Here is a 27,453-nt window from a genome sequence, read left to right on the forward strand (position 1 = left end):
CCGTGGGAAAAGCTTAAATTGTACATGCCTAGCCTGTCTAAATCTGAGCTATTGCAAACCTCGTTGGTGATTAGAGATTTTCAAGGGGGGATAATCTCTGTTCTGGGCAAAGTGAATGTACCTATCGTATTTAAGAATGTTAAATGTACCCTACCCATGATTGTTGTTACAGGGGCTAAACACTCTCTCCTGGGGTTGGCTTGGATGGAACCTTTGGGAATTGAAATTTCTGGTATTTGCAATGTTAACTGTGATAGCATGCCTAACTTTTTACAAGAGTTCCCTGAAGTGTTTAGCCCCACCTTGGGGTCGTATAAAGGGCCCCCTATCTCATTTTCCATCGATCCCAAGGTCCCACCTGTCCGGCTCAAACCTCGAAGGGTACCCCTTCCGCTGCTCCCCAAACTTGACTTGCAGCTGGATAAGCTCATAAGCCAGGGCATTCTAGTTCCTGTGGAGCAGGGACCATGGGAAACACCCATAGTCACCCCTCTAAAACCGGATGGCTCCTTAAGAGTTTGCGCTGACTATAAATCTACGCTAAATAAGGCCCTCCAACACCACCCTTACCCCATTCCAGTGGTACAACAACTCCTGCACTCCCTGGGGGAAGGGAAAAGGTTTGCAAAGATCGACCTCGCCCAGGCTTATCAGCAACTGCCGGTCGATGAAGCGACAGCAAATGTGCAAACGATTGTGACCCACAGGGGTGCCTTTAAATGCACCAGATTACAGTTTGGAGTAAGCATAGCCCCAGGGATATTCCAAAGCATAATGGAAAGATTGTTATCAGGGATTAAAGGGGCCATTCCCTATTTTGATGACATCTTAATTGCAGGGGAAAACCAAGAACAGCTCAACAAAAGGATTAGGGAAGTACTCCAGAGACTTCAAGACAAAGGGTTGAGAATTAAACCTGATAAATGCGTTTGGGGAACCAACAGTGTAGAATTCCTAGGGTACAAAATCGACAAGGAAGGTATCCACCCCACCACTGAGAAACTGAGAGCTATTAGAGAAGCCCCAGAGCCACAAAATAAGACTGAATTGCAAGCCTTTTTAGGCCTTCTTAACTTTTACTCCGTTTTTTTAAAACAGAAGGCAACAGCAGCAGAGCCTCTACACCGTTTGCTACAGAAAGAAACCCCTTGGACATGGGGGAGAACTGAACACGAAGCCTTTGTACAAATAAAACAATTATTGACCTCTAAAAGTGTGGTAGTCCAGTATAGTACTTCGCTACCTATCAGGCTTACGTGCGACGCCTCCCCGTACGGCGTGGGAGGAGTCTTAGCTCACGTTTTGCCTAACAAAACAGAGGCCCCAATTGCTTTCTTCTCCAGAACGATGACCAATACTGAAAGGAACTATAGCCAGCTAGATAAGGAGGCTCTAGCTCTAGTGGCAGGAGTAAAAAAGTTTCACAATTACCTTTTTGGGAGGAGTTTCGAATTGGTTACCAACCACAAGCTCTTATTAGGCCTTCTAGCCCCCAACAAGCCTACTCCCCCATTTATGTCCCCAAGATTAATCAGATGGGCCCTTTTCCTCTCAGGATACCAGTACGAGCTCATCCATAAAGGGGGTAAAACCATCAACCACGCAGATGGCCTCAGTAGGTGCCCCATGGCAGAGTTAGTGGAGGACCCTGCCCCTTCTGCAGATGTCTTAATGATAGAGCTCGAAGACAACCCACTAACTACTGCAAGGGAGGTGGCTGCACATACGCAGCAAGATCCAATCCTAAAACAGGTGGTTAACTGTGTACTAAAAGGATGGCAATATGACTCTGTGAAACCTGAATTGTGTGACTTCAAAACCAAAAGACTTGAATTGTCATATGTAAAAGGTTGTCTATTGTGGGGGGATAGAGTAATCGTTCCTAAAAGCCTAAGGGAAAAGGTACTTGAAATGTTACATATGGGCCATCCTGGGATTGTCAGGATGAAAGGCCTAGCTAGAGGGCATTTATGGTGGCAAGGTTTGGATGCTGATATTGAAAATTGGGTAGCCAAATGTGACCCATGCCAGGAATCACGGCCTAACCCCCCCAAAACAACTCCAGCAGAGTGGGAGCAACCTGCAGGGCCGTGGTCATGGGTCCATATTTCCTAATAGTGGTTGATGCATTTTCCAAATGGGTGGAAATCATAGCAATGAACAACATAACCACAAGTGCCACCATCAAGGTTTTGCGCAGACTGTTCGCTACCCATGGTTACCCCGATATCCTAGTGTCTGACAATGGGCCTCAATTAACGGCCAGGCAGTTTGAGTTATTTTTAGATAACTTAGGGGTCAGACATGCACTCATCTCACCTTACTCGCCCTGGGCTAATGGGTTGGCGGAACGTTATGTTCGCGTGGCTAAGGAAGCATTACGCAGGTCAGGCCCAGGAGATGTACAACAGAATTTGGACCAGTTCTTGTTAACCCAGCACATTACCCCAAACTCTCACATGCACGTGAGTCCTGCTGAGTTACTAATGGGAAGGAAATTAAGGTCCCCACTGGATAGGTTACACCCAAGGTTTTGTACTAATGACCCAATATATGTGAACCCGGAAAGACAAATGTACTTGGGGCAAAATGTATTTGTAAAAATTTTTGATGGAGGTGTAAACTGGATGAAAGGAATTGTTGTTAAACAGACTGCTCCAAAAACATATTTGGTGAAACTGGAGGATGGTCGAATGTGGAAATGGCACATTGATCACATTCGGAAACGCATGGGAAACCCCATAGAGCAAACCGCTGACAAAAACTCTCCCATTCCAGCAGACTGTAACTCGCAACCCGATTTACTAGACATTCAAATGGACTTATCGGGTCAGGGGGAATCCTCCAGCGACGCCGAGCCATTGTCCTCCTCCGAAGCCATCTTCGTGCCAGCCAGGCCGAGTCAACCGGCCGGAGCCCCGACTGGGCCCCAGCCGCGTCGGGGGAGCAACAGCGAGCCAACCTCCACCGCCGATAGCGAGGACGCAACTGAGCTGCGCAGGTCGGAGCGAGCCTCGCGGCGACCCAACAGATTGGACGACTTCGTCACATGGCTTTCGTGATGGTTGCATCCATCTAAGGAGGGAGGGGTGTTGTATCCTGTAATGGCTACCTTGTATCTCTGTAAATAGTTTGTTCCTTGCTAAAGCGCTGTCTGAGCTGGAAATCAGGAAGTCGCTCCTGATTGGCTCAGACGCGCCCGGCTCTTGCTTTGGCGGGAACCGCAAATGTATAAAAGAAGCGGTTTCTCCCAAGCAGAGCAGACGGTACTCGCTGAAAGTCACTTTCCTATGCTGAGCTGAATAAAAGTACCGTTCTAACAAACCCTGCCTCTGGGTTTACTTTACTTCTCTTCTTCTACTGTCTGCTTCACTTGCAAAAGTCCTCTGCTGCCTATTTTCCTTGGTAAATACAGCCTGTCAACGTCACTGTGGGGATGTAGTGCTTGATGGATCATCATTAATTTTCTGCTTTTCCTGTCCAGGTTATCCAGCTCTGCTTGAGTCCAATTCACTATGCCAGCTGTGTATCTAATGAGAGGTATGGCCCACGTATTTATAGCCTTGATAGTGTTGCCACCATTCAGTTTGCTCTTCAAAATTTTTCTGGTCCTCTGGATGTACTCTTTGCTGATCACAGTTTTCACATGGCCATGCTTGATATTATCCAGTTGCAAGATGCCCAAGTATCTGTGGGCTTCTGGCTGGTGGCACTTGATGGTTTGACCATTTGGCATGTCAATGCCCTCACTTTCAGTGATTTCCCCCTTTTTCAGTGTCACTGTGGCACATTTATCTAGGCCAAACTCCATGCTGATGTCATTAAATATGTCCTGCCAGTTTTAAGCCATTCACTAATATTTCCTGTCTGCAGCATTTTTGTTGAACAATTCGGCCATTTTTGCATGCAGGCTGGTCAGGTATTTCAGCCAAAAACCATGCACCTGATCAGTGCCAGGGGATGTCCAGTTCTTTACCCTCTTCACTCTTTCTGTAATCATTTCAGGTGTTATCTCCAGCTGCTGCATATTGTTCCCTGAGAATTCCTTTTCAAACTCCTTTATCCACCCAGCAGTCCTGTTATATTATTATTATTATTATTATAATTCTTGATTTTTTTGGTTCTTTTTTCCACATTTTCTGCTGTTATTATAAATTCTTTAAGTTCAGCCATTTTTATTGTTAACTACCTCACCTATTGAAGCTGCATTTGGTTGCATTATTTGTGTTGTTCCATATTTGTGCCCAGGACTGCATTGTTTTTTCTTTGTCAAATCTTGTCCTGTGCACTGCATTCTCATCACTGATGGATTGGTACAAATACTTTTGTTTTGACTGAGATTGGAGATTCTCCCAATAGTGTGCAATTTGGGCTTTGTATCTGCTAATCTTCTTGGCTATAGCTGTTGTTTATTGCTTTATTGTTTTCAGTACTTAATTATTCTTGTATCTGTCAGTGTGTAAAAAAATATTATCTGGGATAGCCATAGCTACAAGTCAGCCAATGGGAACTGATCTGTTTTGAGCCATGGGAGATTGCTCGGAGCCTGGGTGTAGTTTAGTTTCATTGATCTGTGTATATATAAGCTTTGGTTTGTCCTTGCACTATTGATTCTGTGCTTCTGTGAGTTCTGGTTCTGCATGGGTATTGTGTACATGTATCATGCTTTATATTACTGCATATAAAGATATTTCTTTCACACACAAATCCTGCTGAACTATTTACTTGTATGCTGATTGGGTTGCTGCAAACTCTAACAGGTTATGAGCCAAGAGCACACTGAATTGTAATTAAGGTGAAAGACATTCTGTGTTATAAGTAAAAGAGAACAAAGCTGAGAAGGCTTGCAGAATGGCTATTGAGTTCATGGAGAACTCTCTGCCTCAACTGGAATTCAAAAACTATAGTATTTGGGCTGCAAAAATGGAATGCTTACTGATATATTGTTGTTAATCTACACCAGGAGCCATTAGCAGAAGCAGATCAAAGGCAGCATTGGCCTATATTATCTTGGGATTGGGCAGCATAGAAGTCGAATAGATAGATAGATAGATAGATAGATAGATAGATAGATAGATAGATAGATAGATAGATAGATAGATAGATAGATAGATAGGCAATGGGTCCAGATGGCATCCACCCCAGAGTTCTTAAAGAACTCAGATCTGTCATTGCTACCCCCCTGACTGATTTGTTTAACCAATCCTTGTTAACAGGAGATGTTCCTGAGGATTGGAGAATGGCCAGTGTTGTGCCTATCCACAAGAAGGGCAGTAGAGAAGAAGCTGGTAACTACAGGCCAGTTAGCTTGACATCAGTTGTAGTTAAAATGATGGAGACTCTACTCAAAAAGAGGATAAATCAGCCCCTAAAAAACAATAACTTATTGGACCCAAATCAGCATGGCTTTACTGAAGGCAAATCATGTCAGACTAATCTCATTGATTTCTTTGACTATGTCACAAAGGTGTTGGATGAAGGTGGTGCCGTGGATATTGCCTACCTAGACTTCAGCAAAGCCTTTGATACGGTTCCACATAAAGAGCTGATAGATAAATTAGTGAAGATTGGACTTAATCCCTGGATAGTTCAATGGATTTGCAGCTGGCTGAAGCGTAGACATCAGAGAGTTATTGTTAATGGCGAGTATTCTGAGCAGAGTCAGGTTACAAGCGGTGTGCCACAAGGGTCTGTTCTGGGTCCTATTCTTTTTAATATGTTTGTGAGTGACATAGGGGAAGGTTTGGTAGGGAAGGTTTGCCTATTTGCCGATGACTCTAAAGTGTGCAATAGGGTTGATATTCCTGGAGGTGTCTGTAATATGGTAAATGATTTAGCTTTACTAGATAAATGGTCAAAGCAATGGAAACTGCAGTTTAATGTTTCCAAATGTAAAATAATGCACTTGGGGAAAAGGAATCCTCAATCTGAGTATTGTATTGGCAATTCTGTGTTAGCAAATACTTCAAAAGAAAAGGATTTAGAGGTAGTGATTTCTGACAGTCTCAAAATGGGTGAACAGTGCAGTCAGGCAGTAGGGAAAGCAAGTAGGATGCTTGGCTGCATAGCTAGAGGTATAACAAGCAGGAAGAGGGAGATTATGATCCCGCTGTATAGAATGCTGGTGAGACCACATTTGGAATACTGTGTTCTGTTCTGGAGACCTCACCTACAAAAAGATATTGACAAAATTGAACGGGTCCAAAGACGGGCTACAAGAATGGTGGAAGGTCTTAAGCATAAAACGTATCAGGAAAGACTTAATGAACTCAATCTGTATAGTCTGGAGGACAGAAGGAAAAGGGGGGACATGATTGAAACATTTAAATATATTAAAGGGTTAAATAAGGTCCAGGAGGGAAGTGTTTTTAATAGGAAAGTGAACACAAGAACAAGGGGACACAATCTGAAGTTAGTTGGGGGTAAGATCAAAAGCAACATGAGAAAATATTATTTTACTGAAAGAGTAGTAGATCCTTGGAACAAACTTCCAGCAGACGTGGTAGATAAATCCACAGTAACTGAATTTAAACATGCCTGGGATAAACATATATCCATCCTAAGATAAAATACAGAAAATAGTATAAGGGCAGACTAGATGGACCAGGAGGTCTTTTTCTGCTGTCAGACTTCTATGTTTCTATGATAGATAGATAGATAGATAGATAGATAGATAGATAGATAGATAGATAGATAGATAGATAGATAAAAGTTAAATAAATAATTCTTCCAAAATTAGAAAGAGGATCATAAATCTTAGTCTGGAATGCTTCAGCTGAAGATTCAGAAAAAAGTAATTCGTAAAACCAGAAGTTATGTTCAGAGGGAAAATTACATTAATTAAAACCTGAACATGTAGGTAACTCTGACTGATTTTATACTCCCATTGTAAGGAAAACAATCCTGAAGATCCTGTGGGTTCATCTCTCAAGAGAATTCTCCAGAGAAAAATGTTCTTCTGACAGATTCTTGAGAATCAATAACCTAAAATGCCTCTTTCTTCAGACAGAAAAGGGAAACAATTCACACAGATTTGCTTGGCATCTGCAAATATATTAATAATATTTTCCTAAGAGATTATCTACCTCCACAAACTTTTGGGCAGCAAGGACATAAATATTTAATATTAATGTTTAAAATATCTCTGTGTCAAGGTAACTTTATAAATTTAGATTCTTAAATAGTATTTTATCTTTGTTTTAATTTATTGATGGTTATTGCTTTCTAAGAAAGATTGATATTAATTAAGTGAATAGATGATATGGAATTAAAAGGTATAGATTCTTTTCTCTTGTCATGGTCAGATAATTTCCTGCTGAGCTTAGACTTTAGGATGCTACCCCCCCACCACCACAGGGAGGTGGGGCCAATTAAGTGGTTCCGCCCCAGATGCCCAATGGACTTTGAAAGGTTCCAGAAGGAGCTTGGAGTGATACTAGATTCCCTACTCCACAATCCGACTAAGTCCCTGGTAGCTGCCTGGAATAGGGCGGAATCGTGGGCACTGGAGTGGATTGCACCTTTGTGACCTCTCCATGGCAATGGATCCAGGAAAGCTCCCTGGTTTACAGAGGAGTTCCAAGAGATGAAGCGCCAGAAGAGATATCCAAAGCAATGCTGGAGAATCAGTAACTCCGAGTCTGACTGAACACTTTTAAGAGCCTTTATTAGAACTTATTTAGTGGCAATATGGGAGGCAAAAAGTCCACATTTTTCCACACTTATTGCACTTGCTGATTCGCACCCTATTTAGGGTGACTCATTCCCTCCTTAATGTAGGGCAGGGGTCAGGAACCTTTTTGGCTAAGAGAGCCGTAAACGCCACATATTTTGAAATATAATTCCGCGAGAGCCGTACAATATGTTTAAAGGGCCATTGACAGATCAATCGCTCCAATGTTCACTTAGTACAGCAAGGAATGCTCCTCCCTGCTGTATAAAGCCACAACTGGACTGAAACAATGGTAATTAGCAGTAAAAAAATTAAATAAATAACTTACATTGTGAGCTTGCGATGCATGACATCAGTCCAGCAGTCTGGCTTCTTCTTTTTCCTGCGCATGACTGGAAGCTGGCATTCTTCCCACCTGATGTTGAGAGAATGCCAGCTTTGAGGCATTCGCAGAAGAAAGAAGATGGAACGTTGGACATGTCACACAACGCATTGTAAGTTATGTCAATTATCTATTTTATTATTTTACAAATCTCTATGCACACTGCACATACCTTATTTAAAGTAAAAAACAAAATGGGAACAAATACAATATTTAATATTTATTCTTCCTCTTTCTCTCTCTCCCTTTCTCTCTGTCTTTGTCTTTCTAATTCTCTCTCTCTCTTTCTCTGTCCTCTCTTTCTCTTTCTTTCTCTCTTTCTTTATCTCTCTTCTCTCTTTCACTCACTCTTTGTATCTCTCCCTTTCTCTCTCCCTCTCTCTGTCTCCTGCTTTCTCTCTCTCTCTCCCTTTCTATCTCTCTTCTTCCTTTCTCTCTCCCTCTTTCCCTTTCTCTCCCCCCTCTCTCTTTCTTTCTCTCTCTTCTCTTTCTTTCTCTCTGTCCCTCTCTTTCTTTCTCTCTGTCCCTCTTTCTTTCACTCTGTCCCTCTCTTTCTTTCTCTCTGTCCCTCTCTTTCTTTCTCTCTGTCCCTCTTTCTTTCACTCTGTCCCTCTCTTTCTTTCTCTCTGTCCCTCTTTCTTTCTCTGTCCCTCTTTCTCTCAGTCCCTCTCTTTCTTTCTCTGTCCCTCTTTCTTTCTCTCTGTCCCTCTCTTGCTCCTGAGTGGGCCGGGCCGGAAGACCCCGCGTGGAGCCCTCGCGACGCCTCACCTGGATTTTTATACCGGAGGAAGGGAGGGAGGCATTCCTTCATGCACCCCCCCCTCGCCTTCCCCTCCCTGGCCCGGAGCTCCTCCCCTTTTTAATTGCTCCAGCTATCAAAAGGGCGATTACCATCGGCTCCCCTGTCACCCGGGCGGCATTTCCTCCACGCCCCTAAACGAAGCGGGGGGTGGGGGGGCTGTCAAAAGCACAGACTCCCGGCTGCTTCCGAAGCGAAACTTTTTTTTCTCTTTTGTCTTGCTGGAAATTCCGGCGGCGATTCTCACCTGCTGCAAGTCCCCGGGACGCCTCGGCTGCAGGTTGCAAAGCTCCCCCCCCTACACTCTGGGAGCGGTGACTCACCAGGAGAAGACCCACGCGGCTCCTCTGGGGGCCTTGCGGAAGGCGGCGGCGGAAGCTCCCATGGCTGGCGCTGGGTGTGAGGGAGGATGCTTTCTGCGCGGGCGGAGGCCCACCCTCGCCGGAAGAGCTGCCCATCTAGCAGTCCCGCTGCCCCATTGGCCGGCAGGGGATGATGGGCAAGGGACGCCTCGGGGAAGGAGGGCAGGGTGGGAAGGGAAGGAGGGGGCTGGCGGGGGTTTAGGGAAGGGGAGCCGAGGCCAGCCTTGCAGCTCCTCGGCGGGAGGAGTCGAAAGCCACCAGGAGAAGACTGGGCTCAGCAGCAGAAGCGCCGCCCCCGCCCCCCCCCCATTATTCAGGCTCTCTTCGGGGTTGGGGAGTTTTTGGCGGGCGCCGGGGCCCGGGCCATAGACAGGTAGGAGCCCTGTCTGCAAGCCAGATACGGCCATCAAAAGAGCCATATCTGGCTCGCGAGCCATAGGTTCCCGACCCCTGATGTAGGGGGAACAGAGTCCCTGCAGGTTAGAGCTGAGGCGTATGTGCAGTTTATATTGGATAAAGTTGCTCAGATTCAGACAGACCTGGACTCTGATTGGGCAATTCTGACAGAGATGATAGGGGCAGGTCTTAGTCCCATTATATGGGATGAATTTGAGCCTGTGACTCCTGAGGAAGTAGACAAGGCTGTGGGAGTGATGAGTTCCTCCACTTGTTGTTGGACCCATGCCCCTTCTAGCTGGTTTTGGCCAGCGGGGAGGTGACATGATGGGTCTTTCCAACAACCATTAAAGGAAGCAGTGGTGAGACTCCTCCTCAAGAAGCCCTCCCTGGATCCAGCTTAATTAAAGAACTCTCATCCAGTCTCCAACCTTCCCTTTGTGGGAAAGGTTGTAGAGAAAGTGGTGGCATTTCAACTCCTATGGTCATTGATGAAACGGATTATCTGGACCCTTGTCAATCTGGCTTCAGACCTGGCTATAGCATGGAAACTGCTTTGGTTACACTGATGGATGATCTCTGGCGAAACCGAGATAGAGGTCATTCCTCTATCTTGGTGCAACTTGACCTCTTAGCTTTCAATACCATGGTATCCTTCTAGGACGATTAAGGGAACTGGGGTGGGAGGCACTGTGCTGCGATGGTTTTCTTCCTATCTCTCTGGTCATTCACAGTCAGTGTTGGCAGAAGGACAGAGGTTGAGCCCTAGACCCCTTGTTTGTAGGGTGCCTTAAGGCTCGATCCTCTTGCCCCTCCTATTTAATATCTATGTTAAACCATTGGGTGAGGTCATCTGACGTTTTGGGATGAGGTATCAGCAATATGCTGATGATATCCAGTTGTATATCTCCACTCCACATCAGTTCAATGAAGCAGTGGGCGTGATGTGTAGCTGGAAACTGTGAGTGTCTGGATGAGTGTCAACAAGTTCAGACTTAACCCAGACAAGACCAAGTGGCTGTGGGTACTGCTTCCTAAAGATTATATCAACTGTCCATCCTTGGCTCTGGTGGTGGTGGGGAATTGTCCCTCTCAGAATGAATCCACAATTTGGGTATCCTCCTAGACCCACAGCTAAGATTAGACCAACATTTTACAGCTGTGGCTAGGGGAGGACATTGCACTGGTTCATCTGGTGCACTGATTGTGACCCTACTTGGATCAGGAGGCTCTCCTCACAGTCACTCATGCCTTTATTACCTCATGGTTGGATTATGGCAATGCACTCTACATGGGCCTACAATTGGTCCAGAATGCAGCAGCGTAAGTGGTTACATCAATCCTCCATAAGCTGCATTAGCTCTCTATTTGTCTCTGGGCTCAATTCAAAGTGTTGCTTATTACCTTTAAAGCCCTACATGACTCAGGGCCAGTTTATCTTCGAAACCACCTTCTACCTCATAGTTCCCAACGACCAGTAAGATCCCACAGAGTTGGGTGGCTGCCCCGGCTCTCTGGAACCAACTATCTCCTGGGATCCAGACTGCCCCCAATCTATTGACCTTCTGGAAAGCATTGAAGACCTGCCTTTTTGGCAGGCTTGGGGTCGTTGATCTCACAATTTGTGAGGTCCGGCCTGAATGATATATATGAATGTGAATTTTTTAACTGTTTTAAAATCTTTTATGATGTTTTAAAATATATTTTCTATATCCTGTTGTAAGCAGCCCAAAGTCCTTTGGGAGTTGGGTGGCATAGAAATAAATTGAATTGAATTGAATTGAATCAAATCAAATCAAATCAAATCAAATTCTGTTGATACTAGTTTTGATATGAAAGCCATCATGCTAAAAGTCAAAGTGTATGATCATAAAAAAATGGGACAAAAATTATATCTATGATCAAGGAAACCAAAGTTCTTTTGGTGACACCAACCCTTTAGCCAATGATTTATTTGTGGGATTTTGTGTTTTCTTGCTGGATGTCATCCTTTTGTGGGTAGGATGGATGAAAAAACAACCTGTGCACCTATGTTTTTGCCCAATTGGTCGTGGTCTCTCGTTATTGTATTCAAGTCCTTCCCTGTGTCGTTTGTTCCTGCATGGATCACCAGTAGGGGGTTTTATTACTTTGGTTAGGTTTTGAGTTATGTTAGAGATTTTAGCTCCAGGGAGGCAGCATACCTCTCTGGTTTGATTATCCGCTCTGCAGGTTGTAGGTTCAGTTCCCCTGAGAACTGAGTCACCAATACCCAGCACTCTCCTTTTCCTTTTGATTGGGTTGGTGTGAGGGCTCTTTTTACTCATGTGTAACATGTATAGTCCCTGGCAATGATCAACACACTCTTCAAACATTTGTATCTTGGAACTTTCACATGTGAACAAGCTTGTATACCCTTTTCTCCCTTTTATAAGATTATCAACACAACTGAATATCATAGATGTTTTTAGGAAGAATAGGTACCCGAATAAATGAAATATGTGTGCAACAAAGATTAGATAGAATTTCTAACCTTGCACCTATCTAACTGTGTTTTCACTGCATCAGGATCTGCTGCTGGTAACAGCTGTATTTTCATCCAATTTTCAACAGTAATTACTGTCTGCTCCAATTGCTGCAGCTGAGAGTAGAAAGCAATGATGTTATTTTGGTACTCCAACCATGCCAGTCTTTCACTCAGTAACTGACAGAACTCAATCCACCGGCTATTCAACTGCTCTGCAGCCTGTTTGATGTTGTCAGCATTAAGCCCATCTAAAAAAAAGAAAAGAAAGGAAATTGTTGAGAATATTTATTTTTAGTTTTTTTGTGGAAACAGACAGTGAAGGGCTACCAAAATTTTTACTACCACACTGTGGGCATGGTTTATGCAGGATGCCCTGCATTTTCTTCCAACATCTTTCAGTGCAAATTGAGTGCTCCCCACTGCGTTCCCCCCTGTCCAGGCAGCAGCCCATCCCTGGATACAGAATACATACACACACACACACACACACACACACACACACGGTGTGTGAGAGTGCGCACACAAACATGCACGCATGCACGCGCACACACATAGCATGTATACATGTTAGTACATAAAACAGCTATTTAGGAAAATGAAAAATAAGGCCATAGCATTACTACCTATGGAAAGGTAGTCTAGCCTATTTTAAAGTTTAATGTATCATCTACATTAAAATCTCATTAACACATTTATACTTACAAACTGCTTATCAAATGACTCAGAGACAGAACAAGAAATAGGAAGTAGACTCAAAAATCCCTCATGCATTCAAATACAAACCATTCCAGATCCCGGAATCCCAACAGAGAACAATAAATGGTTTGTAACAGAATGAATGCTCCCATATCAGAAGCCCTCTGATAATATCTATAAGAATTGGTTAGATATTAAGTGTCTGAAGGACAACTTCAAAATCTTTTGGTTTAAAAAGATGTGTTATATTTCATATGAATTTATACGTTCTACACCTGTAAGTATATATCTTAATGAATATTCATAAAAGAATATTCCAAAATATTAGTGTCTTATTAATGATGGGAAGTCAGGCCAATTTTTCATAAGCAAAAGGCATTTGATCCACCAATAGTACAACACTATAATTACATTATTACCATAAGTTTTATCGTATAATGAGCTTTAATTTTTTCATTTTAACAATGAGTCCTTTTGAATTCCAGGTTTGGGAAAGGAGCTGTCTCCACTGTTAGTCATGTAGATAACTGCCGAATCAGTAGTAGGAGTGATGACTAATAAAACTTTAATTCTGAGGCAATATATTATAATTTTGAGGTTAATCAATCATAAATTGTTTTCCACTTTATATTCAGAATAATGCCTTATATTGGCAGTGAATAAATACATTTTATTTCACAGGACTGAGAGATCAGTATCCAAAGTGCCTTATTCATTTTATTGCTACATCCTGTGCATAATAAATAGCAGAAAACTACTTTAATTGTTCACTAGCTTATTTGTGAATCATATTATTACTATACATTCTGTTGTGGCTCTGGCCCACCTCCTGCCCCAAGGAATGTGGAGGTGGATGTGGGGGAAACATCCACATGCCACAGGCCTGTTTTGCTCCCGATAGAATCTCCCGACGAAGGCTCCTCTGACGAAGGAAGCATAAGTAGCAGGGAAGGGAGGAGTTTGGCAGACAGCCCAGGAGGAGATCAATCATCCTTATCATCCCTGGATTCTGAACTAGAACTTATGACAGATCCACGCATGCGTAGAGTGATACATAGGAGAGAACAACTGAAGGATTATTACAGGAGATAAGTGAGGCCACCTGTGGTTGGGTGGGGCTGCTGTAATTAGTGCTACAGATAAAAAGAACAGTGTGCTGGTTTAGCCTTGTGGAAGTTTATCTGATTCATAGTTTGTCAAGATTGTGGTTTTGCTGTTTCTCTGTTCAAGACTGTGTGTGGACTTTCTGGACTTTGGAATTTGGACTCAATTTCCCAGTTATTGGGTGAGAAATTGGATTGCATTTAACCTGTGCCTTGTGTGTACCAAAAAATCCCTTTGACATTTAAAAAGGGAGTTTTCTCTGCTTTTCTGTTGATAAAGACTTTTGGTTTTCCTTCTATTGTGTGGTATGTGTCTTTCTGGACTAAGTACTCTGTAATTACGGGCAGTTGGGACATGCCGGCAGAACAACATTCAGTATAGAACAGTATGATTAAAATTGACTTATGTTGTTTTTACTGAAAACATAGTACATGTAGTACCTCATGTCTATCATGGCAAATTAATTTAGTTTTCATTTAGTGCTTCTCAATATAATCAATTCAAAGAATCTTTATTTGAAGAACAGCAACTTGCTCTAAACCAGATAATTTGGTAACATGCCCTCCACAATATTGCAAATGTGACCACTTTGGAAAAGACTCCCAGAATTTCTAGTGAGCAGACTTGCACATCAGACCAATCTCTCAGAAACTGTCATTGAATTATTCACTGAAAGAAATTTCATCATTTATAATACTTGTATTTGTTTGGATTTGTTGTTTACAGATTATCAGAATTGGAAGGGTTCTTGTAGGTCATCTAGTCCAACCCCCTGTTCAAGCAGGATACCCTATGCTATTTCTGACAAATGACAGTCCATGAAATTCTCAAGTGATGAAATTCCAACATCTTCCAATGGCAAGCTGTTCCATTGGTTGATTGTTCTCACAGTCAGAAAGTTCCTCCTTATTTTTAGATTGAATCTCTCCTTGATCAATTTCCATCCATTATTCCTTGTCTGTCCTTTGGCTGCTTTGGAGAATAGCTTGACCCTGCCTCCTCTCTATGGTAGCCCTTCAAACATTGGAACACTGCATTGAATTAAGTATGTCTAGCCTATCAAAGAGAAGAATTAAGGGGCACATGATAACTATCTTCCAGTACTTGAGAGATTGTTATGGAGAAAAGGGTTTGACTTATTCTCCAAAGCATGATAGGACAGGACAAGAAGTTTTATTTATAATTTTTATTTACAAAATTGGCTGTCCATCTTACTACAGGGTAACTCTGGGTGGCTTACCATTACATCTTAGTTAAAACAAAAATGTTAAAATCAAATTTAAAAATAGTAAAGCATAGCATAGCATTTAGGCTTATATAATTAATGCATTTACAACCCTCTCTAAGCAGTTTACAGAATCAGCATATTCTGGGTCATCATTTTACCCACCTCGGAAGAGCAGAAGGCTGAGTCAACCTTGAGCCGGTGGTGAGATTTGAATTGCTGAACTACAGCTAGCAGTTAGCTGAAATAGCCTGCAGTGCTGCACTCTAACCACTGTACCCCCCCCCCAGTGGATAGTTATGTGAAAAGTTGCACCATCTGTGCCACAGTGATACAACTGGTAACAGAACCAACAAGTCCATGAGAGGAGATTGCAATGGACTTTATAGTGGAGTTGCCAAAAAGTGGTGGAAACTGTGATCTGGACTGTAATAGACTTATTTTCCAGACAGGTGCACTTCATACTCTGCAGCGGATTCATACCCTCAGCCTACTAGTTGGACATGTTCCTGAAACACGTTTACTTCCTGCAATGGAGTACCAAGAATAATTGTCTCAGACAGAAGGGTCCAGTTCACAGCTAAGTTCTGGACAAAGTTTCTACAGTCCATTGGGTCATCCCAGGACTTAGCTCGACCTTTCATCTGAGCACCAATGGTGGGACAGAATGACTGAATGCCATAATAGAGCAATACCTGAGGTGCTATGTGAAATATCAGCGGTCCAATTGGGCAGACCTCCTGTCTTTTGGTGAAGTTGCGTACAATAATGCTGTTCACAGTAGCATAGGACTAACCCCATTCAAGGCAGTGAGCAGCATGGATTTCGTCCCAATGCCTGAGTACCCAAAGTAGCCCCACTCCTCAATCAGCTTGAACGATTGAATGTCGATGTTAAAAGCAAGCTAGAAGAATGTCAAGAAAGTGCTACCCTATAAGAAACCTATAAGAAACAGGCAGACAAACACTATAAGAAAAATTATAAGGCCCTATAGTTTAATTGGTATTAGAAAACCCTGTTCCTGTAAAAGCAGACTTGTTCCTGGAAGGGGAAAGACGTATTCCCCCACAGATTCTTTATACAAATATGTGTATGTGTACCTATTCCCCCACAGATTCTTTATACAAATATGTGTATGTGTACGTGACCTTTAGAAAGAATATGATATCTGGAAATAATGTAGCACCAATAAAGCATGATGGTCAATAATTAAAGAGGTGGGAAAGGTCCAAGAAAAGTTTAGAAAAATATCCAAAAAAGGGAAAGTATGTGCAGTGAAAGTGCTGTATAATCACCCCAAAGATAGAAATGGGGAGGACATTGTTAGGGGTATGAATAAGAAAATAGGAAACTTATAAATCAGATGCACCCTGTATTAGCAAATTACCCCAAGAGATATATGGACTGCTTTCTCTTCAGGTCTCAGTATGCAGGCTGGTCTTTTCTTTTGATTTTGTTTGAAAATTAAGTTTTTTCTGATTCTATTATCCCTGATCCTGGATTTTTTCTTACAAACACTAAGCTCCCCAACAGCCATTCCAATTGGAGAAGATTTATCTGTCCACAAAATACTTGAGGTTAAAACTCCTTAGCAAGAAACTGGGGCTAAAGTTTATAGGACCATTCCCCATAGTAAAGATTGAATTGAAATTGCCCTGACTGCTAGGGAAGATTCACCCAGTATTACATGGTAGCCTCCTAAAACCAATGGTTGGACTGACCCTGAAGTCACTACCCTGTGAGCCTCTGTACCCTGTGGTCATAGGAGGCCATACCCATTAGGAGGTGCCGTAAATCCTCAATTTGAGGTGGCACAGGAGACAACTCCAAACCTCAATTAAGTGGAAGAGTTACCCTTTATCAGAGGCATCTTGGATAAAGAGTCAAAACATTCAGGCTCATTTCCTTATAGTCAAATTCCATGCAGAAAATCCAAACAAGCATGGTGGTGGGGAGGTTTCACGTCCCTAAATTTTATATGTACTCAAATTGTTTTTGCCTTGTGCAGGTTACCTTCTGGAAGTGAGGGGAGCCTAATGTCAATTTGCAAAGCTTTTAAGTTGCCAGTTCTGGTTGCCAGTTCTGGTATAAAAAATATGTTGAGACACTAGAAGGAGTGTAGAGAAGAGCATCTAGTTCTGGTCACCACACTATAAAAAATATGTTGAGACACTAGAAGGAGTGCAGAGAAGAGCAACCAAGGCTAAAGTATATGATGAATGGTTGCAAATGCTCTGTCAGTCTAGCATTCAGTTCTGGTCACCACACTATAAAAAATATGTTGAGACACTAGAAGGAGTGTAGAGAAGAGCAACCAAGGCTAAAATATATGATGAATGGTTTCAAACGCTCTGTCAGTCTGTCAGCCTTGCTATGTTTCATATCTCTACACGCTTTGGCTGTCATAAGTAAGGGGGGGAGGGGTATGGGATATTTGGGAGTGGGAAGTTTCTGGAGGGCCCTGATAAGTTTCGCTTCTCTGGCAAAGGCCAGGATAACTTTCGATTTCCTAGAGAAGAGGTGAGAGGAAAATCCGTTAGAAGATGCATTCCATAAGTATGACGTGGGAGTGAAGATGCATCCACCTGACAAAGATGGACAATGGGGATTGGCTATTTCCCAAGGGGGGAGGCAAGTGGAATTTTTTGATATGAGCAACTGTCCCACCTTTTTCTTCAGTCTTTGCTTTGCTCTTGATGCTTTCAGTACTGATTTGAGTAAAATTCACTTTTGAAGTTCAAAATGGACTCTGAGTTTTATTTTTCTTAAATTCTGATTGAAGCTAACCTGACACAGTGTATGAGAAATTATGAGCTGGGATAGCCATAACAAATCAGTCAATGGGAAATTTTGTTGACTAAGAAACAGGATTTGTTGTGAGCCCAGCTGCAACCACTAAAGAGTGTGGAGAAACATTTGCTTCACACGTAGATTCTATTTATTCAGTTGGAAAAGTGTGGAATGCAGATTCCTGAGTCTTAGAAGGTACTGTTGGTGTTAAATAGTCTTGATTAAATGTGGGACATTGTTTCAAACATTTTTGAATGAAAACCAGAACAGGAATTTCAGGAAGCCCTTAAAGTCTGTTTCATTTCTGAAGAAAGCAAACACCATTTTAGAAAAAGCCATGAAGAGAAATTCCTGAGGTGAGGGCCCAAGGAGCAGATAGAGAAAAACAACAGACAGGATGCCTGCAGACAGGGCCACCATCAGGAATTTTGGGGCCCCATACAGCCTAAGTGTCTGCCCCCCCCGGGCCATTTTAAAACTACTGCCCCCCAAATCCGGTGCCATGCCCACCATGGCCACACACCCTGGGCAAGCCCTCCCCCGGCCCTCTGAGGTCAAACACAGCCCTGATGTGGCCCTCAATGAAATTGAGTTTGACACCCCTGGCCTAGAGGCTAAATCCTATGAACAAGGGCTAAAAGAAAGAGTATGTTTAACTCAATAAATAGAAAACTGAGGGGGAATATAATAGTAGTTTCCCAATCCTTAAAGGGCTGCCACAGAGCAGATGGCATCTATTTATTCTCCATGCCACCTGAAGGTAGTACAAGAAGCAATGGGCGGAACCTCACCAAGAAGAAATGCAATCTGGAAATAAGGAAAAACTTGGGACTGGGCGGCATAGAAATAAATAAATAAATAAATAAATAAATAAATAAACAAAATAAAATAAATAAATAAATAAATAAATCCCTTCTTTTTTATTAAAAGAAATTAATAGAAACATAGAAACATAGAAGACTGATGGCAGAAAAAGACCTCATGGTCCATCTAGTCTGCCCTTATACTATTTCCTGTATTTTATCTTAGGATGGATATATCCCCCAACTAACTTCAGATTGTGTCCCCTTGTCCTTGTGTTCACTTTCCTATTAAAAACACTTCTCTCCTGGACCTTATTTAACCCTTTAACATATTTAAATGTTTCGATCATGTCCCCCCTTTTTCTTCTGTCCTCCAGACTATACAGATTGAGTTCATGAAGTCTTTCCTGATACGTTTTATGCTTAAGACCTTCCACCATTCTTGTAGCCCGTCTTTGGAACCGTTCAATTTTGTCAAAATTAATTTAAAAAACCCAAACTCCATTACTATTAAAACTAAAACAACCAGCAAAACTATTAATAAAAACAGGTGAGGGCTGGGGTTTTTTTCTCTGTTATTATTTAAGTGCTTTTACCACATGCTTTAAATCAAGAATCACTTCTCTCTCTGTTTCTCTCTCTTTTCTGTCATTCTCTGCCTCAATCATTTTCTCATTTCTCTTTTTTTCTCCCCTTTTTTCTATCATTTCTCTCTCTCTTCCTTCCACTCTTCTCTCTCTCTCTTTCTTCCTCTCTTTCACTCTCTTCCTTCCTCTCTCATCTCTTTCTTTCTTTCTTTCTCTTTCTCTCTCTTGCTTTCTTTCTGTTTCTCTCACCCCCTTCCTCTCTCATCTCTTTCTTTCTTTCTTTCTCTATCTTTCTTTCTTCCTCTCTCTCACTCTCTTCCTTCCTCTCTCATTTCTCTCTCTCTCTTTCTATCTCTCTCTCTTTCTCTATCTTGCTTTCTTCCCCCCTCTCTCTTTCTTTCTTTCTCTCTCTCTTTCTCTATCTTGCTTTCTTCCTCTCTCACTCTCTTCCTTCCTCTCTCATCTCTCTCTCTTTCTTTCTTCTTCTCTCTCACTCTTCCTTCCTCTCTGATCTCTCTCTCTTTCTCTATCTCTCCCCCTCTTTCTCTCTCTCTTTTTCTCACTTTCCCTCTCTTGTTTTCTTTCTCTCTCTCTCTTGCTTTCTCTCTCACTCTCTCTCTCTCTCTCGTTCTCTTTCTCTTGCTATCTCTTTCTCTCCCCCTCTTTCTCTCTCTCTCTCTCTCTCTCTCTCTCTCTCTCACTTTCTCTCTATCTTGTTCTGTCGTCGCTCTCACTCTCTCTCATTCTCCAGAGGCTGGGGAAAGTAATTTTCAATTACTTTCAATTGTAATTTTCAATTACAATCAACCTATCTCTCCTTCCTTCCTTTCCCCCCTCCCTCTTTTCCTTTCCTTCCTTCCCTTCCCCTTTCTCCTTCTTTCCCTTCTTCCTTCATTCCAACCAACCTATCTCTTCTTCCTGTTTCCTTCTCCTCCCTCTTCCCCTTCCTTCCCCTCCGTCTTTCCCTTCCTTCCCTCCCTATTTTTCCTTCCTTCCCTTCTGTGTCCTCCTGGCCCTCTCTTCCCCTCCCCTCCCTTTCCCCAACGAGGGCAGCCCGTAGAGTCACACCCATCCCGGGCTGAGTTACAAGAGCCGCAGCCGGGCGGGGAGCGCCCCACTCGCTTCGTTCCCACCGCAGGGCTCTGTCGGGAGCCCGCTGGTCTGGGCTCGGTCGCCGCCAGTGGTGTGACCTTCATGCCCCCCCCAGCGCCCACGGGTCAGACCCCCGCCCAGCCCCTACTTTCCGCTCCCTCTTGCCTGCTCAGGTTGCTGCACCGAGGCGCCCCCGCCCCAGCCCCCTCCTCAGTTAGCCTGCCTTCTCCGTGGTCTTCCGCGGCGGCTTTTCGGGCGGAGGGGGCCTGGCTCCGTGGCAGGTCCGAGCCCCCCCGGCCTCCCCCGCCCGGGGCATTTCCTCTCGGCATCAAGGAGGCGCAGCGGCGGGTGGAGAGAGGGAAGGGGGGGCAGTGGCGTCCCTCCTGGCCTTGGCGGGCCGCCCGACCCTCCCCACCTCCTGCAAATGCGGCGGGCGGCGGGGGGAGAGCGAGGAGCTGGCTCCGGCGGGCGCGGGTCTTGGCTGGCTGGCTGGTGGGGGGAGCGCCGCTGGTGGTGCGGAGGGAGACCCTCCTCCGGGAGGGAGGGGGCCAGGCAGAAGCTAGCCAGCCAGCTGGTGGGATGGCGCTTCCGAGTTCGCAGCCAAACTTTGCACAGGTGGCGGCCGGCCGAAAGGAACGCTAGAGCGGGCCCGCCTCCAGCCGCAGCAGCTGGGCTCAGCAGGAGAAGCCCCGCCCCGCCCCCCCATTATTCAATTTCCCCGGGCCCGGTACGCCCCTCCCAGTAATACCCGTCTATCGGCGGCCCTGCCTGCAGAGATCTGATTTCAGCCCAGCAAAGTTTTTCTAAAAAGCAAGAAACAGAATAGCAATACCAGGGGTGTTTCATACCGTATGTGGTGATAAGACTCATTTAAAGAAAGACTGTTTGTAAGGAAGAAAAACAAGAGATAGACAAGCTGCCACTGCAAAAAAATAAGCTACTGTAATAGCAGAAACAAATGGTTAATAAGCAGTGGAGCAAGTTGAGGAATAAAAATCCCATAGTAGGATAGTTTAAGATTTGTTTTTCTGAGGAACAATAAACCATTAACTGAAACCCATTGTTCAGAGTCAGGTAGAAACTTACCAGACATGGATTCTTGACCTTTAGGAAACAGGAAAGGGGGAATATACCCATATTAGGATAGCAACTGATTTGGCAAATTGCCATAGTTTGTAACCACATTGGTATGCTGACGAAGGATTGGGAGGTAACTATTAGAGTATATTAATCAGCATACTGCTTCTGTCTGGCATGGCCTTCTTGCAGGGATCCGTCACACTTTGCAAACTGTTTTTCTTTTCTTCTGAAAGCCCAGAGAGAACAAAACTCTGTCTCTCTTTTCCAAACATCTTGTGTGACTTTATTTCCAAAAATTCTGCTCACAACTTGGGGTCTCTTTCGGGATTCCATTTTGTTAGGCATCCGTGGGGACCCTTCTTGGGTGCACTTCGTCCCATTTGGACACAAAATGGGTCACCTTGGATTGACTGAGAGCTTTGGTAAGCCCATAAAATTGGCAGTATCGAGACTAGTAGGAACAGGAAGAGGAGAGTGCACTTAAGAAGCCCCTTGAGATGTGAGTAAATTTTGTGCACAGATCCTAGTGAGCATTCAGTGACTGCTTTTGTAGTCACAAAAAGGGTGCATCAGGATTATTGGGCAGGTAGGCTAGTGTGACTGGAGACTCTGAGAATGTGTGATAAGACGCATTTTTGAGGAATCTTTTTTGAAAGATATGCAGGGCGAGGCAAGAGGGACTCTTGATCTGCGTTTCCATCCTCCCGTGAGGGAATTGGCCAGAGATAGAGGGCTGAAAGATGGTGCAGTGTGTATTGATGGTCTCAGCAGTTATAAACCTGGTCAGAGAAAGACACTAGTGGGGAAATTACTGAGCAAATAAGAAAACCCATGGGAGGAAATAATGGATCCATCCCAAGAGATAAGAAAAAGCCTAAATTAAAACAGACCCGAAAAGGGCCATTGGGCAGATTTCTAGCCACATGGGGCTCTCCACCATATAATAGAATAATTTTAAAGAAAGGTTTGGGAAAAGAAACTATGGTAAGAAACTATGTCAGAATCTGTATAGATATGTGAAGGAAAGTTTGAGTGATTTGATGGAAGGAATAAAGAAATTACAAAACATGGAATTTAAGTCTCCTCGGACTCCAAAAGGAACCAACCATGTGGTGAATGAATGTAAGGGTTACCCTTTAAGGGAACTCTCGAATGGGGTCGATGTCCAAGGATAGCTTTTGTACAAGATCCTTTAAAATTGTCAGAAATAAGAAATTTTAAGAAAAAAATTAAAAATTACATAGAGGATCCTTTGGGTGCAGCTGATCAATTTGAAATAATAATAATAATAATAATAATAATAATAATAATAATTATTATTATTATTATTTATTAGATTTGTATGCCGCCCCTCTCCGAAGACTCGGGGCGGCTCACAACAGTAATAAAAACAATATAGTAGTAGAACAAATCTAATATTAAAAAACATCCCGTTAGGACCAGGAGTCTATATATGGGAAGAGATGAGTAATATTATGGCTATCTTCTTTAACTAAGAGGAAAGAAATATGATTCAGGCTGCTGTTATAAGAGAATTTGATATTGCCCATCCTCAAGATCAAGTGGGATTGTGGGGCACAGACATTGTGCCATTAGAGAGACCCGCTGTCAGTGAACCAGCTAGCATCTGAGAAATAAATTCCAATCCACTGCTGTGTAAACACAGAAAGTTCCATTTATTATCAGAACCATGTCTGGATTCTAGCCGTGATAATACCAGCACTGAATTTCACTTCCATAATTTATTTAGGTTAAAGTTTATTTCCACAACCCCACACCCACAAGTGCATCACATGTACCAATCCGGGGAAGGGAATGCTAGCTTCTCCTTGTACAGTCGATCAGAATGTGCTGTAGTGTCAACGTCTCTCTCTCTCTCTCTCACACTCCTCCCATTTCCCTATCACTGTTATTGTGTCAGGAGACCTGACATCCACATTGAATAATAATGACCCAGATCATCAGAACCGGATGCGGCAGATTAGAGATGCTATTATAATTGGTATGAAAAAGGCGGTGTCCCCAGTTCAGAACGCCTCTAAATCCCTTAATCTTCAATAAGAAAAAGATGAACCTCCTTCTGCTTTTCTTCAAAGGCTGAAAGATAGATATCGCAAATATGGGTGTTTAGATCCCAATGTAGCTGTTAATCAGCACAGTCTCAAAATGCAATTTATTATCAAGTCCTGGCCAGATATTGCCAAGAAATTGCAGAAAGGAGACTGGGCATATAAAACTTTAGATGAGTTGTTAAAAGTGGCCCAGAAAATATATGTGAACAGGGATGAAAGAGTTCTAATATGATGGCTACAACTTCGAAAGAAACTGGACAAATGATGATTCAAGCTGTCGAAAAAGCAATAGAAAAGATACCAGAGTCAGTAGGAAAATGAATGAGAGATAGAGGGTGGGGTTGTCCCCTGAGGAAGAGGTGGAAGAATGTGGGGGAGAGGTATTTCATCTTACTTTCCTGGTAGGGAAGGTTTAGGATTGAGACGCAATTGGTTTTATTTCGAGAAGGATGGACATTTCATGAGAGAATGTCCTCAGATTGGAAAGACGGAACAAGTAAATAAAATGATGGAAGAAGATGATATCAGGTTATACTATTTGAACAAACTTGAACAATGGGTGCCATCTAACAAAATGAAATTCAATGGTAAAAAAAGGGGTCATATTGAAATGGGAACTAGGAATCTAGTTGCTCTGATTCTACCCCAAATATCCTATTGGACATTCATTTAAATATGACCCATCAGTGTGTAGCAGCTGCCAAAAAAGAGAGCATCCAATAGAGTCCTAGGCTGCATTAACAGAGGGATAGAATCAAGATCAAACGAAGTGTTAATACCACTTTATAAGGCCTTGGTAAGGCCATACTTGGAATACCACATTCAGTTTTGTTCGCCATGATGCAAAAAGGATATTGAGACTCTAGAAAAAGTGCAGAGAAGAGTGACAAAGATGATTAGGGGACTGGAGGCTAAAACATATGAAGAACAGTTGCAGGAACTGGGCATGGCTAGTTTAATGAAAAGAAGGACTAAGGTGGATATGATAGCAGTGTTCCAATATCTCAGAGGTTGCCACAACGAAGAAGGAGTCAACCTATTCTCCAAAACACCTGAGGGTAGAACAAGAAGCAATGGATGTAAACTAAACAAGGAGAGAAGTAATTTAGAATTAAGGAGAAATTTCCTGACAGTCAGAATGGTTAATCAGTGGAAAAGCTTGCCTCCAGAAGTTGTGAATGCCCCAACACTGGAAGTTTTTAAGCAGATGTTGGATAACCATCTGTCTGAAGTAGTGTAGGGTTTCCTGCCTAAGCCAGAGGATTGGTCTAGAAGACCTCTAAGGTCCCTTCCAAATCTGTTGTTGTTGTTACTACTACTACTACTACTACTACTACTACTACTACTACTACTACTGAAGTCAGGGGTTTTTGATTAATATTTTCCACCGTGAATCCTTGATAAATTTGAAGGTGGGAACTCATGAAGTAGTATTTCTTGAGGATACCAGGGCATCTCTTCAGTTTGTCAATTAAATCATGAATTAAAATTTTCAAAAGAAGGAGAGCCCTGAGTAAGTGGTGTCAAAGGGGAAGCCTTTGAAGTAAAACAATTAGAACCAGTTACAAATAAATACCAGAGAGTAAGAGTTAAATCATTAGCAATGTTGTACATTCCCGAAGCCAGAATCAACATAATAGGAAGAGACCTGTTATCGGTGCTAAGGTTAATCATAAGTTTTAAAACAATCAAAACTATGTTTAAATTAACAGAGGAAGTGGAAAGAAAGATTACCCCAATTGTTTGGGTGCAACCTGGTAATAGAGGAGCATTAGAGTCTTCGGAGAGGGGTGGCATACAAATCTAATAAATAATAATAATAATAATAATAATAATAATTATTATTATTATTATTATTATTATTATTATTATTATTATTATTATTATTATTGATATCTCCTATTAAAATTACTTTGAAAGAAGGGGCTGGGGCAGTGAGATAAAAGCAATATCCTATCTCTAAGGAAGGCCATGAGGGTCTCCAGCCAGTAATAGTTCAAACGGACCAGGAGGTTTCGCCCCAGGCCCTTGATGGACCCAGAAGGCTTTCAAAAGGCACTTGGGGATTTACCAGATTCACTTCTACACAGTTCGGCAGAGTCCATTGCTGCTGCCTGGAATTATGGTGGCAGCGGGGGCTCTAGACCGAATTGCGTCATTGCAATCTCTCTTTTGACCCCCTTAGAGAGACTCCGCAACTTGGGCATCCTCCTCAATCCACCGCTGACCCTGGTGGGCCGTTTGCCCAGGTTTGCCTAGTGCACCAGTTGCGGGCTTATCTAGACAGGGAGTCTCTACTCACAGTCACTCATGCCCTTATCAACTCGAGGTTTGACTACTGCAATACTCTCTACATGGGGCTACCTTTGAAAAGTGTTTGAAAACTACAAATTGTGCAGAATGCAGCTGCACGAGCAGTCATGGGACTACCCAGCCATGTCCATATCTCTCCAAAACTCCATGGTCTGCATTGGCTGCCAATTGGTTTCCAGAAGCAATTCAAAGTATTGGTTATGACCTACAAAGCTCTACATGGCATGGGACCAGATTACCTATTGAACCGCCTCCTGCTGCATGAATCCCAGCAGTTAGGTCTCACAGAGTTGGCCTTCTACAGGTTCCATCAACCAGACAATGTCATTTGGTGGGACCTAGGGGAAGGGCCTTCTCTGTGGGGGCTCTGGCCCTCTGGAATCAGCTCCCACGGAGATTTGTATTGCCCCCACCCTCCTCGCCTTCTGAAAGAGTCTAGACTCACCTATGCCGCCAAGCTTGGGGTTATTAGAATCTGCCCCCTGACCAATGAATGTACAATGAGTTTGTTTGAATGGGTATGTGCGTATTTCAATAGGGTTTTTTTTAGCTTAACTAAAATGTAATGTAACTTTTAAATTCAAATTAACTGTATCTTGATGAAGCTTTTTACATGTTGTAAGCCACCCTGTGTCAGCGTTCCAAACAGCATCTGAGAAATAAACCAAGTCCCAGTCCAATTCTCTCAATCAGAGCTCGATTTATTAACAGAACCATATTTGTTTGTTTGTTTGTTTATTTATTTAATTAGATTTGTATGCCACCCCTCTCCGTAGACTTGGGACGCCTCACAACATACAATAAAACTATTCATAACAAATCTAATAAATTTAAAAAACATTTAAAAAACCCCATTATTAAACCAGACATACACACAGACATACCATACACAAATTGTATAGGCCTGAGGGGGGGGAATGCCTCAATTCCCCCATGCCTGATGGCAGAGGTGAGTTTTAAGGAGTTTACGGAAGGTAAGGAGGGTGGGGGCAGTTCTAATCTCCGGGTGGAGCTGGTTCCAGAGAGTCGGGGCTGCCACAGAGAAGGCTCTTCTCCTGGAACCCGCCAAACGACATTGTTTAGTTGACGGGACCTGGAGAAGGCCAACTCTGTGGGACCTAACCAGTCGCTGGGATTCGTGCGGCAGAAGGCGGTCCCGGAGATATTCTGGTCCGATGCCATGAAGGGCTTTATAGGTCAAAACCAACACTTTGAATTGTGACCAGAAATTGATCAGCAACCAATGCAGATTGCGGAGTGCTGGTGTAACATGGGCATATCTTGGGAAGCCCATGATTGCTCTTGCAGCCGCATTCTGCATGATCTGAAGTTTCCGAACACTTTTCAAAGGTAGCCCCATGTAGAGAGCATTACAGTAGTCGAATCTCGAGGTGATGAGGGCATGAGTGACTGTGAGTAGTGAGTCCCGATACAGATAGGGCCGCAACTGGTGCACCAGGCGAACCTGGGCAAACATCCCCCTTGCCACAGCTGTAAGATGGTTCTCTAATGTGAGCTGTGGATCGAGGAGGATGCCCAAGTTGCGCACCCTCTCTGACGGGGTCAATAATCCC

General features: G+C 43.1%; 1 protein-coding gene across 1 annotated transcript in view; it reads right to left on the reverse strand.

Moving 5' to 3' along the window:
- Positions 1-27,453, reverse strand: part of LOC139155793 (dystrophin-like) — a 583,469-nt gene that overhangs the window by 109,159 nt on the left and 446,857 nt on the right. Inside the window, exon 20 of the mRNA XM_070731073.1 lies at positions 12,124-12,365. Within this exon, the coding sequence (XP_070587174.1) occupies positions 12,124-12,365 (242 nt within the window). The remainder of the gene's footprint in view (positions 1-12,123; positions 12,366-27,453) is intronic.

The sequence above is a fragment of the Erythrolamprus reginae genome, unplaced genomic scaffold (genome assembly GCF_031021105.1).
Source record: "Erythrolamprus reginae isolate rEryReg1 unplaced genomic scaffold, rEryReg1.hap1 H_6, whole genome shotgun sequence".
NCBI lineage: Eukaryota > Metazoa > Chordata > Lepidosauria > Squamata > Dipsadidae > Erythrolamprus > Erythrolamprus reginae.